The sequence below is a fragment of the Mirounga leonina genome, unplaced genomic scaffold (assembly GCF_011800145.1).
Source record: "Mirounga leonina isolate KUSES-001 unplaced genomic scaffold, KU_Mleo_1.0 Mir_167, whole genome shotgun sequence".
NCBI classification, from domain to species: domain Eukaryota; kingdom Metazoa; phylum Chordata; class Mammalia; order Carnivora; family Phocidae; genus Mirounga; species Mirounga leonina.
The window spans coordinates 3,247,010-3,260,908 of record NW_023270422.1 but is presented as its reverse complement, the minus strand read 5'-3'; the positions used below and the strand labels follow the sequence as shown (position 1 = coordinate 3,260,908).

Sequence of the window (13,899 nt, the reverse complement as noted above, 5' to 3'; positions counted from 1 at the left end):
AGGGGTAGGTTGGAATAAAATACTCTGTTTGTTGAGCCTGAACTTAGGTCTACTTCTGTGCGTATGTGTGTGTATGCATGTACATCAGTGTACGTATATATGTACAGAGAGGAATGCAGCTGATAGCCCCACCAGGTCCACATGATGTAAAAAGAGATGGGCTCCTCAAAGAAGGGGGGCTTAGCAGACCAACAGGTCATGTCCAACATAAACATTTAATAGGGATTTCAGGCCTGGAGTCTGGTATTTATAAAATATAAACAAAAAGGTCTAAAGAATTATTTCAGGTTGGCAGTCTATAGCTTATTTGCCTGTCTCTGTAAATTTTTGTTGGAACACAGCGATGCCCATTTGTTTCTGTTTTGTTCAGGGCTGCTTTGTGTTACAGTAGCCGAGTTGAGAAGCTGTGACAGAGACTGTAAGGCTGACAAAACCTGAAATATTTTGCTGGCTGACTCTTTACAGAAAATGTCGACCCCTGCTCTGTACACTTGCTCCTTGTATGTAACTACTAACAACTTTCAAATTTGAGAAATGCTTTTTAAAGGAAGTTCAAGTGTAGTCAAATTGAAATTAAGTTAGAAAGCATGATTTCTTGAACATTTAGAAGACATGGTTTCTAAAGAGAAAAGACATAACTTTTCTTCATGGTAGGAAATTTATTTTTTTAGGATGGCTGAAGAATTGACTTCCAAAAAGTATTAGAAATTATTGATAGTAAGAGAGGAACCATAAAACTGGAAAGCAGCAAGACAAGTATAGAAACATGAGATACTAATAAAAAGGAGATGACAAAGTAAGAGGAAGAGGAAAAGAAATACGTTAGAAAATGTAGACCAGAGGGAGCTACTACTTCATTTGACACGTGTGTGTGTGTGTCCGGGGGTGAGGGGAGTGGTGAGAATAAGCTCTTTTTAATTTATTTGATTAATTTTTAAAAAGATTTTTTATTTTTTAAGTAATCTCTACACCCAGCATGGGGCTCAAACTCACAATCCTGGGATCAAGAGCTGCATGTTTCACTGAGCCAGCCAGGCATCCCAGCTCTTTCTTATTTTTATTTTTATGTATTTATTTTTATCTATCAATCTATTTATTAAAGATCTTATTTATTTATTTGACAGAGAGTTAGCAAGAGAGGAAACAGAAGCAGGGGGAGTGGGAGAGGGAAAAGTAGGCTTCCTGCTGAGCAGAGAGCCCGATGTGGGGCTTGATCCCAGGACCCTGGGATCATGACCTGAGCCGAGGGCAGACACTTAATGACTGAGCCACCCAGGCACCCCTCTTTCTTATTTTTAATTAAAGTATAGTTGATATTACAATGTTTTCTTAGTTTCAGGTATACAACAAAGCAGTTAACAACTTTATACTTTTTTTTTTTAAGATTTTATTTATTTGTCAGAGAGATAGAGAGCACGCACACACAGCAGGGGGAGCAGCAAAGAGAGAAGCAGGCTCCCTGCTGAGCTGGGAGCCCGGTGTGGGATTCGATCCCAGGACCCAGGGGTCATGACCTGAGCCAAAGGTAGTCACTTAACCAACTGAGCCACCCAGGTGCCCAACTACTGTATACATTATAAATGCTCTCCATCAGAAGTGTAGTTACCCTCTGTCACCATGCAAAGTTATTACAATATTATTGACTGTATTCTCTATGTAGTACTTTTCATCCCTGTGACTTATTTATTTTATAACAGGGATTTTTGTACCTCTCATCCATCTATTTCACCCATCGTTCCAGTCTCTCCCCTCCAGGAACCACCACTTTTTTCTCAGATGTGTTTGAGTCTATTTCTGTTTTTTTGTTTGTTCATTTGTTTTTTTCGTTTCCACATCTTTAGATCTTTATGAGCATAATTCAGCACAGTTCTCTACAAGTATGCAATTGTATGGAGAGCCCTTGTTTTTATCTTAAAAATTGTGTATTTTGCAATCTAATTTTAAAGATGGTATTGTCTGATATATATTTAATAAGATTTTGAAATAAAGTTGACATGTAGAAGGCAATGTTACCTTTTATTCTGGGCCTTGAATGCCCTTAACAAACTGCTGTGTGCCGTTAGGATTATGTTGTCCCTGGGTTGAGAAGCAGAAAAACCAGTGATTTCAATGTAGATTGCAGAGTCCAACTTGGCTGTTACCTTCACTTCCTACCCCAAGCCTTGTATTGTTCAAATTCATTTGGGTATTAGTGTACTAACTGTGTTCCTAGGTCTTCTGAGCTTGTGCATTCAATTTGAGATGTTAAATTTTAACAGTGTCTCAGTGGGTGGGTCAGGGGAGGAAAGTGGAATGGGGGCAGGAAGAAAGTTATTGATACACATAAAACAGCTAGACCTTCATTGCCTAAATTGTGAATTACAAATACTGAGCACATTGGTGGTCCTTTTTGCAACCTTCTAGTGTGGTCTTCAAAGTAGTGAGTTTGCTTTTGTTACTTGGCATTTTATTTCTTACAGATGATTGTTCCTCTTGCTGGAAAACATTTTGAAGACAAGAATCCACACAATGACTTAAGCCACACTAGTTTATTAGAAAATGAGAAACTTACATCACTGACAAGCTTGGAGGATTTTTCTGGTACTGTAAAGTGACTTGTGTTTTCCTAGTCTCCACGTCTTTCTACTTCTTTGTTTCAGTAGTTACTATGCCAGCTTTTTGTTTGTCTTCTCCTTTACCTCCTCCCTACCAGCACTCACATGGTGTGTTGAGTGATGGAATTTTTAAAAACTTATTTATTATGAATCCTGATATGATTATGCTCATCCCTCAGTTTATTATCATTAGGATACAGAATATAAAGCACTATGTTAAGAAATTGGGGGAACAATGAAATATTTAGTCTCTGCTCTTTTAAAGTTCTGCCAAGTGAGAGAAGAGATGCACTGCTAACCCTCTGACTACCTTAAGTATACCTCAACGGTACAAATTGTGCAGGATTCATAGGAGGGTGACAAATTAGTTCTGATTGAGGAAAGTATCTGTGAAGCTTTCTTAAAAGGGGATGCAGTTTTTCCTTTTTCATGAAAAGACCCATGATAAGCCTTAACATAGATTTGGGAAGAGAAGTATATTTCAGGAAGCGGGATAGCTTCTGTAAAGGCGCTATGGTGGGGGCATTTTAGACCATGTTTGGAGAATAGTTAAACTTGAGGTTTTGTGTGGCAGGTTTACAGCACCTGTAGGAGGCTATTTTGGGAAATAAACTCAGGCAAATAGGAAGGGACCAAATTAATTACAGCTTTGAAGGCCAGGCTGATGAGCTGAGTGGGATAAATAATTATAAATTCATGATAGGTTTTGCTGCCAGTGTTTAGATATTTTTGGATTATAGAATTGTGAATAAGGAATCATTGACTGAATTCATACAGACCTTTGTTTTAGTAGGCTAGGTTTTTTAAGGCTCTTAATGCTGATTGCAAAACTATTCTCTTGAAAAGGCAGTGACAAGTTATAATATCATTACTAGTGATTGAGAGTTCTAGTTTTACTCTGGCCTTGCTGGGCTGTGTGTTAGAACATTAAAAACCATTGGTAGTGTTTTGCTTATTTACAGTTTTTTGGTTTGATGAAAGTTGAATAATTTTTATTCCTATCTATTGGTATTCAACTTTGCTATATATTGTTTTCCTTAGTTGCATCTTTCACAAGATCAGATATTGTTTGAAGTTTCACTTTATGCTTAATCATTAGTTCACCTAGAATTTGTTTTTACTTCTCCTGTGACAGGCTTATCTGTCCCTTTTTGATAGTTACCCTTTGGCACATCATTTTCTGTCTTTTTAAAAAGATTTTTATTTTTTTGTCAGAGAAAGAGCGTGTGCACAAGCAGGGGAAGTGGCAGGCAGAGGGAGAAGCAGGCTCCCAACTGAGCAGGGAACCTGACATGGGACTTGATCCCAGGACCCTGGGATCATGACCTGAGCCGAAGGCAGACACTTAACTGACTGAGCCACCCAGGAGTCCCAGCACACCATTTTCTGAATAATTGTGGCGCCTGGGTGGCCTTTTTCCCACTGATCTTTGATGCCACATTTATTCCAACTTTTGCTATATGCCAGAATTTTTTTCTGTGCTATTCTCTCAAGGAAGATTAAATAGTTTGTATTAGAAGGTTCACAATGATTTATAGTTGAAACTATAAATAGTATTTTCAGTACAGATGTTAAAACAAAATCACATGGACTATTGACCCATGTGTTTTTTTTTTTTTAAGATTTTATTTATTTGCGAGAGAGAATGAGAGACAGAGAGCATGAGAGGGAGGAGGGTCAGAGGGAGAAGCAGACTCCCTGCTGAGCAGGGAGCCCGATGTGGGACTCGATCCCGGGACTCCAGGATCATGACCTGAGCCAAAGGCAGTCGCCCAACCAACTGAGCCACCCAGGCGCCCCGACCCATGTGTTTTTATCAACCTTTTTAAAAAATTTTAATTACAGTATACTTAACATACAGTGTTATATTAGTTTCAGGTGTACAATATAGTAATGTATTTGTTTTGTATAATGTTTTGTACATTACTTAGTGTTTATCATGTTAAGTGTACTCTGGTTCACATATTTCACCGGTTCCCCACCAGCTTCCCCTCAAGTAACCATCAGTTTGAACTCTAGTTAAAAGTCGGTTTCTAGGTTTATCTCTCTTTCTCTCTCTCTCTGCCTCCCCTTTGCTTGTTCATTTCCTAAAATCCACCTGAGTGAAATTATATAGTATTTGTCTTTCTCTGACTTATTTTGCTTAGCATAATACTTTCTAGCTCCATCCATGTTGCAAATGGCAAGATTTTTTCTTTTTAAAATTTTTTTTAAAGGTTTTTATTATTTATTTATTTGAGAGAGAAAGAGAGAGAGGACAAGTGGAGGGGGAGGGGGGTCGGTGCAGATGTAGAGGCAGACTCCCGCTGAGCAGGGAGCTCGAGATCATGACTTGAGCTGAAGGCAGATCCTTAACCGACTGAGCCACCCAGGTGCTCCAAGATTTTATTCTCTTTTATGGCTGACTAATATTCCCCTGTGTGTGTGTTTGTGTGTGTACCACATCTTATTTATCCATTCACCTGTTGACACTTGGGCTGCCTCCATAGTTAGGCTATTCTAAATAATGAGGCAGTAAATGTAGAGGTGCATGTAGACTTTGAATTAGTGTTTTCTGGTTTTTTTTTTTTTTTGGATTGGGTTAATTAAATTTTATTTATTTTCCCTTATTTTTTAAAATTTCTAAAATTTTTTTTTCAAGATTTTTATTTTTTTTTATTTGACAGAGAGAGACACAGCAAGAGAGGGAACACAAGCAGGGGGACTGGGAGAAGGAGAAGCAGGCTTCCCGCTGAGCAGGGAGCCCGACACGGAGCTTGATCCCAGGACCCTGGGATCATGACCTGAGCCGAAGGCAGACGCTTAACAACTGAGCCACCCAGGCACCCCTAAAATTTCTAAAATCTTTTAAGTTTAAATTCAATTAATTAACATGTAGTGTTTAATTAGTTTCAGAGGTAGAGTTTAGTGATTCATCAGTCTTATATAATACCCAGTGCTCATTACATCACATGCCATCCTTAACGTCCATCACCCAGTTACCCCTTCCCCACCCCCCCCAGCAGCCCTCAGTTTGTTTCCTATGATTAAGTCTCTTACGGTTTGTCTCCCTCTCTGATTTCATCTTGTTTTATTTTTCCCTCCATTCCACTAGGCTCCTCTGTTTTGATTCTTAAATTCCATATATGAGTGAGATCATATGATAATTGTCCTTCTCTGACTGACTTATTTCAACTCAGCATAGTACCCTCTGGTTCCATCCATGTCATTGCAAATGGCAATATTTCTTTTTTTTGATGGCTGAGTAATATTCCATTGTGTATATATACCACATCTTCTTTATCCATTCATCTGTTGATGGACATCTGGGCTCTTTCCATAGTTTGGTATTGTGGACATGCCATAAACATTGGGGTGCAGGTGCCCCTTCGGATCACTGCATTTGTGATCACTAGTAGTGCAATTGCTGGGTCGTAGAGTAGCTATTTTCAACTTTTTGAGGAACCTCCATACTGTTTTGCAGAGTGGCTGCACCAGCTTGCATTCCCACCAACAGTGTAAAGTTCCCCTTTCTCCGCATCCCCGCCAACATCTGTCGTTTCCTGACTTATTAATTTTAACCGTCTGACTGCTGTGAGGTGGTATCTCATTGTAATTTTAGTTGTATTTCCTTGATGCCAGGTGATGTGGAGCATTTTTTCATGTGCCTGTTGGCCATTTGAATGTCTTCTTTGGAGAAATGTCTGTTCATGTTTTCTGCCCACTTCTTGATTGTATTATTTGTTCTTTGGGTGTTGAGTTTGATAAGTTCTTTATAGATTTTGGATATTAGCCCTCTATCTGATATGTCATTTGCAAGTATCTTCTCCCATTCTGTTGGTTGTCTTGGTTTTGTCAACTGTGTCCTTTGCTGTGCAAAAACTTTTTATCTTGATGAAGTCTCAATAGTTCATTTTGCCTTTGTTTCCCTTGCCTTTGGAGATGCGTCTAGCAAGCAGTTGCTGTGGCTTAGGTCACAGAGGTTGCTGCCTGTGTTCTTCTCTGGGTTTTTGATGGATGCCTATCTCATGTTTAGGTCTTTCATCCATTTTGAGTCTATTTTTGTATATGGTGAAAGGAATTGGTCCACTTTCATTCTTCTGCATGTGGCTGTCCAATTTTCCCAACACTATTTGTTGAAGAGACTGTCTTTTTTCCATTGGATATTCTTTCCTGCTTTGTCGAAGATTAGTTGACCATAGAGTTTTGAGGGTCCATTTCTGAGTTCTCTGTTCTGTTCCATTGTTCTTTGTGTCTGTTTTTGTGCCAGTACATACTGTCTTGATGATCACAGCTTTGTAATAGAGCTTGAAGTCTGGAATTGTGATGCTACCAGCTTTGGTTCTCTCTTTCAACATTCCTTTGGCTATTCGGGGTCTTTTCTGGCTCCATACAAATTTTAGGATGATTTGTTCCATTTCTGTGAAAAAAGTTGATGGTATATTGAGAGGGATTGCATTAAATGTGTAGATTGCTCAAGGTAGCATAGACATTAACAGTCTTTGTTCTTCCAATCCATGAGCATGGAACGTTTTCCATTTCTTTGTGTCTTCCTCAATTTCTTTCATGAGTATTCTATAGTTTTCTGAGTACAGGTTCTTTGCCTCTTTGGTTAGGATTATTTCTAGGTATCTTATGGTTTTGGGTGCAGTTTCTGTTTCTTCTGTCTCATTGTTAATGTATAAATGTGCAACTGATTTCTGTGCATTGATTTTATATCCTGCCACTTTCCTGAATTCCTGTATGAGTTCTAGCAGTTTTGGGGTGGAGTCTTTTGGGTTTTCCACATAAAGTATCATATCATCTGCAAAGAGTGAGAGTTTGACGACTTCTTTGCTGATTCGGATGCCTTTTATTTCTTTTTGTTGTCTGATTGCCGAAGCTAGGCCTTCTAGTACTATGTTGAACAGCAGTGGTGATAGAGGACATCCTTGCCATGTTCCAGACCTCCAGAATGATATTCACTGTGGGCTTTTTGTATATGGTGTTTATGATATTGAGGTATGTTCCTCTATCCCTACACTGTAAAGAGTTTTAATCAAGAAAGGATGCTGTACTTTGTCAAATGCTTTTTTCTGCATCTGGGTGGATAACAGAGTTGCGGAGTCCAACTTGGCTGTTATCTTCACTTTAAAGTTATTGATACACATAAAACAGCTAGACCTTCATTGCCTAATTTTTTATGTTTTTTTCTTGTTCTTTGTTTTATTAATGTGATGTATCACAGTGAATGATTTGCAGATGTTGAACCACCTTTGCAGCCCAGGAATAAATCCCACTTGGTCGTGGTGAATAATCCTTTTGATGTACTGTTGGATCCTATTGGCCAGTATCTTGGTGAGAATTTTTGCATCCATGTTCATCAGGGATATTGGTCTGTAATTCTCCTTTTTAGTAGGGTCTTTGTCTGGCTTTGGGATCAAGGTAATGCTGGCCTCATAAAATGAGTTTGGAAGTTTTCCTTCCATTTCTGTTTTTTGGAACAGTTTCAGAAGAATAGGTATTAATTCTTCTTGAAATGTTTGGTAGAATTCCCCTGGGAAGCCATCTGGCCTTGAGCTCTTGTTTGTTGGGAGGTTTTTGATGACTGCTTCAATTTCCTTGCTGGATCTGTTCAGGTTTTCTGTTTCTTCCTGGTTCAGTTTTGGTAGTTTGGTAGTTTGTAGAAAGTGGTCACTTTTCTATTTATAGAATTGAAGCAGTTCTTTTCTTAGATCTCCAGTTGAGTTCATCCACAGGTGTTCAGAATGATTTGATAGCTGTCCAGCTGAATTCCTGGAACCAGACAAAGGTCTCCTACTCCTCTGCTATCTTGTATTCTCTGTTTGTATTTTTTAGATAAATACCCAATAGTGTAATTACTGGATTGGATGATAGTTGTATTCTTAATTTTTTGAAGAACCTCCATACTGTTTTCCACAGTGGCTGTGCTAGTTTACATTCCCACCAACAGTGCAGGAGGGTTCTTTTCTTTCCATATCCTTGCCAACTCTTGTTGTTTTCTCATGGTTTTGATTTTAGCCATTCTGGCAGGTATGAGGTGATATCTAATTGTGGTTTTGATTAAATGCAACCTGATAATGACTGATGTTGAGCATCTTTTCATGTGTCTGTTGGCCATCTTTATGTTGTCTTTGCAGAAATGTATGTGCATGTCTTTTGCCCATTTTTAAAAATTGGATTATTTGGTTTTTTGGTGTTATATTAGTTCCTCATATATTTTGTTGATTGTTTCCTTTGCTGTTCAGAAGCTTTTTATTCTGATGTAGTCCCAATAGTTTATTTTTGTTTTTATTTCCTTTGCCTCAGGAGATACTGCTACAAAAATGTTTTGGCTAGTTTCAGAGAAATTACTGCCTGTGCTGTTTTCTAGGAGTTGTATGGTTTCAGGTCTCACATTTAGGTCTTAAATCCATTTTGAGTTTATTTTTGTGTTTGGTCTAAGAAAGTGGTTCGGTGTCATTCTTTTGCATGTTGCTGTCCAATTTTCCTAACACCATGGCTCTTTTCCCATTAAATATTCTTGCCTTGTTTGTTGAAGATTAATTGACCATATAATTGTGAGTTTGTTTCTGGGCTTTCTGTTCTCTTGATCTTAGCGTTTATTTTTGTGCCAGTACCATATTGTTTTGATTACTACAGCTTTGTTTTATATCTTGAATTCTGGGGTTGTGGTACCTCTGGTTTTGTTATCTTTTTCAAGATTGCTTTGGCTATTGGGGGATTTTTGTGGTTCCTTACAAACTTTAGGATAGTTTGTTCTAGCGCTGTGAAAAATACTGTTGGTATTTTGATAGGGATTGCATTAAGTCTATAGATTGCTTAATGTTATATGCACATTTTAACAATATTTGTTCTTCCAGTCCATGAGCATGGATATCTTTCCATTTGTTTGTGTTGTCTTCAATTTCTTTCATCAGTGTTTTAGAGTTTTCAAAGTACAGGTTGTTCACCTCCTTAGCTAAGTTTATTCCCAGGTACATTATTACTTTTGCTGCAATTGTAAATGGGATTTTTAATTTCTCTTTATGCTATTCATTATTAACGTATAGAAATCGATTTTGTATCCTGTAGCCTTACTGAATTTATTTATCAGTTCTAGTAGTTTTTTGGTAGAGTTTTTAGGGTAGTCTATATATGGTATCATGTCATCTGCAAATAGTGAAAGTTTTACTTCTTCCTTACCAATTTGGGGTCCTTTTATTTCTTTTTGTTGTCTGATTGTGGTGGCTAGAACTGTTAGTACTGTGTTAAATAAAAGTGGTGAGAGTGGACATTTTATCTTGTTCCTGACCTTAGGGGAAAAGCTTTCATCAGTTTTCCCCCATTGAGTGTGATGTTTGCTGTGGGCTTTTCATATATGGCCTTTATTATGTTAAGGTATGTTCCCTCCAAACCTACTTTGTGGAGGGTTTTTATCATGAATGGATGCTGTAGTTTGTCAGATGGCTTTTTCTGCATCTGTTGGAATGTTCATATGGTTTTTATCCTTTCTCTCGTTAATATGTTGTATCATGTTCATTGACTTGAGAATATCAACCCACCCTTGCATCACAGGAATAAACCTCACTTGATTGTGATGAGTTATTTTTTTTAATGTATTGTTGGATTCGGTTTACTAATATTTTGTTGAGGATTTTTGCATCTCTGTTCAACAGAGATACTGGCCTGTAGTTCTTTTTTTAATAGTGTTTTTACCTGATTTTGGTATCAGGGTAATGATAGAATGAATTTGGAAGCTTTCTTTCCTCTTTTAGTTTTTGGAAGAGTTTGAGAAGAATAGATACTAACTTTCCTTTAAATGTTTTGTAGAATTCACCTGTGAAGCCATCTGGTCCTAGACTTGGTTGCATGTTTTTGATTACTGATTAAATTTCTTTGATGGTGGGACACCTGTGTGGCTCAGTCAGTTGGACATCTGCTTTCAGCTTGGGTTATGATTCTGGGGTCCTGGGATCGAGTCCCGCGTCAGACTCCTTGCTCGGTGAGGAGTCTGCTTCTCCCTCTTCCTCTGCCCCTCCTCTCTCTCTCTCTCAAATAAATAAATAAAATCTTAAAAAAAAAAAGTAAAATAAATTTCTTTGCTGATAATCAGTGTGTTCAGTTTTCCTATTTTTCCCTGATTCACTTTTGGGATGTTACATGTTTCTATGAATTTATCCATTTCTTCTACGTTGTCCCGATTTGTTATCATATAATTTTTCATAATACTCTCTTAAGATCCTTTGTATTTCTTTGGTGTCATTTGTTAATTATTTTCTTTCATTCCTGATTTTGTTTGAGTTCTCTCTCTTTTAAATGAGTACTGCTAAAAATCTATTGATTTTGTTATCTTTTCAAAGAAACAGCTTCTGGTTTTATTGATCTGTTCTATTGTTTCTTAGTTTCTATTTCATTTATTTCTACTCTAATCTTTATTATTTCCTTCCTTCTACTGTTGTTGGGTTTTGTTTGTTTTTTTTCTAGCTCCTTTATTTGTAAGGTTAGATTGTTTGAGATTTTTCTTGGCTTCTTGAGATAGGTCTGTATTGTCACAAACTTTCCTCTTAGAACAGCTTTTGCTGCATCCCAAAGATTTTGGACTGTTGTATTTTCATTTTCATTTGTTCATGTATTGTTTGATTTCCTCTTTGATTTCTTGTTGACCCATTTATTGCTTAGTATCATGTTATTAACGTCCATGTAATTGTGTTCTTTCCAGATAGTTTCTTGTGTTTGATTTCTGGTTTCATAGTGTTGTGCTAAGAAAAGATGCATGGTGTGACTTCAGTTTTTTTGAATTTGGGGAGACTTGTTTTGTGGTCTACTTTGTAATCTAATCTGGAGAATATTTCTTGTGCACTTGCGAGTATTCTGTTTTAAGATGGAATGCTCTGAATATATCTATTAGATCCATCTGGTCCAGCGTGTCATTCAAAGTCACTTGTTTCTTTGTTGATTTTCTGTTTGGATGATCTCTCCATTGCTGTAAGTGGGGTGTTAAAGCCCTATATTGTTACTGTGTTACTGTTGCTTACATTTTGCATATTTGTTATCAGTTGCTTAATGTATTTGGGTGCTCCCATGGTGGGTGCATATATATTTATAATTGTTATATCTTGTTGGATTGTCCCCTTTATGTTTATATAGTGTCCTTCTTTGTTTCTTGTTACCTTCTTTGTTTTATACTCTATTTTGCCCGATATAAATATTGCTACCCTGACTTTCTTTTCACTTCCTTTTGCATGATACATGCTTCTTTCCTTCAATTTCAATCTGCATGGTTCTTTAGGTCTGAAATGAGTCTCTTATAGTCAGCTTATAGATGGGTCTTGCTTTTTCATCCACTCGGTCACCGTGTATCTTTTGATCGGAGTGTTTAGTCCATTTACATTCAAAGTAATTATTGATAAGTATGTATGTACTGCCATTTTGTTACTTGTTTTATGTCTGTTTATGTAGTTCTTCTCTGTTTCTTTCTTCTCTTGCTCTTTTCTCAGGGTTTGGTGGCATTCTTTAGTGATGTACTTGGATTCCTTTCTCTTTATTATTTCCTTATCTATTACTGATTTTTGATTTGTGGTGGTCATTAGGTTTGTATATAACATCTTCTGCATATAGCAGTCTATTAATTTGATGGTCGCTTAAGTTTCAACCCATTCTTTACTTCTCTCCCCTCCACGTTTTAGGTATTTGTGTGTGTTTTAGCTATGTGTCATGCTTTACATCCTTTTATTTTGTGAATCCCTTGATTAATTCTTATACATATACTTACTTTTACTGCTTTTGTGCTTCTTACCTTTCGTACTCCTACTTACCGTCTTTCTAGTTAAAGAATTGCCTTTTAACATTTCTTGTAGGGCTGGTTTAATGGTCTTGAAGTCCTTTAAGTTTTGTTTGTCTGCGAAACTCTTTATCTTTCTCTTTATTCTGAATGATAGCCTTGCTGGATAGAGTATTCTTGGCTGCATGTTTTTTCGTTCCAGCCAATTGAATATATCATGCCAGTCCCTCTGTCCTGCAGAATTCTGCTGAAAAATCCGCTGATAACTTTATGGGGATTCCCTTGCATGTAGCTGTTTTCTTTTCTCTTGCTGCTTTTATTTATTTTTATTTTTATCTATTTAAGGCATGGAGCCCAACGTGGGGCTTAAATTCACAACCCTGAGATCAAGACCTGAGCTGAGATCAAGAGTCCGATACTTAACTGACTGAGCCACCCAGGCGCCCCAGCTCTCTTGCTGCTTTTAGAATTCTCTCTTTATCTCTATTTTTTGCCATTTTAATTGCTATGTGTCTTGGTGTGGACCTCCTTGGGTTGATTTTGTTGGGGGCTCTGTGCCTTCTGGATCTGGATTTCTGTTTCCTTCTCCAGATTCAGGATGTTTTCAGCTGTTGTGTCTTCAAATAAATTTTCTGCCCCCTTTTCTCTCTTTTCTCCTTCTGGGATCCCTATAATGTGAATATTACTGCATTTGATGGTGTCACTGAGTTCTCTAAGTCTATTTTCACTTTATTATTTTTTTCTCTCTTATGTTCGGCTTGATTGTTTTCCATTATTTTGTCTTCCAGGTTGCTAATCCATTCCTGTGCTTTATCTAGTCTATTTAGTTCATCTATTCCATGTATTTTTAATTTTAGTTATGAAATTGTTCAACTTTGGTTCTTTTTTATGTTTTCTATTTCCTTTTTAAGGGTTTCACTGATGTCCTCTACTCTTTTTTCTAGTCAGTGCATATCTTTATGACCATTACTTTAAATTCTCCATAGGAATATTACTTATCTTAGGTCTATTGCTTTGATTTTTGTCCTGTTCTTTCATCTGGGACATATTCCTCTGTATTTTGTCTAACTCTCTGTGTCTGTTTCTGTGTGGTTCGACAGTCAGCTACATCTCCTGCTCTTGAAAGTAGCTGCCTTATGAAGAGGTCCTGTAGTGCCCCCCAGTGCAGTTTCCCCTGTTTACCAGAACCTGGTGCTTAAGGGGTGTCTCCTGTGTGTGTTGCGTGTGCCCTGCTGTTGTGGCTGAGCCACTTTTGCCTTCAGTGCAGTCATCTGCAGTTTCTTTTGTCTGTTATGGGCAGGGTTTGGTCCCTGTGTTGTAATGGGCCAGTCTGGGGCTGCCTTGGGTTTGAGTTGAGTCAGACCAGGTGTTTCCAGAGCTGTGGTAGCACCAAACTGCAAGGCGCTTTCTCTGTGTTGTCCCCTGGGAAGCTTTCATTGGTGGGTGGGGCCTGCAGTCAGATTAGCTGTCTGTCTTCAGCCTACTCCTGGGACCACAGTCTTGATAAGTATGTGGTTATCTTTCTTTCTCCCTGGGGCAGAAGTCACTTTGGAGTGGTGCTGA

At 37.8% G+C, this 13,899-nt stretch overlaps 1 protein-coding gene across 12 annotated transcripts in view; it reads left to right on the top strand.

Annotated features, from left to right (window-relative positions):
• The window catches only part of LOC118016446 (nucleoporin SEH1), a 167,088-nt gene that overhangs the window by 55,190 nt on the left and 97,999 nt on the right, over positions 1-13,899 (top strand). For all 12 annotated transcript variants that reach the window (XM_035013835.1, XM_035013833.1, XM_035013832.1 and 9 more), the window contains one exon: positions 2,460-2,580. In XM_035013835.1, coding sequence (XP_034869726.1) covers positions 2,460-2,580 — 121 coding nt within the window. The remainder of the gene's footprint in view (positions 1-2,459; positions 2,581-13,899) is intronic.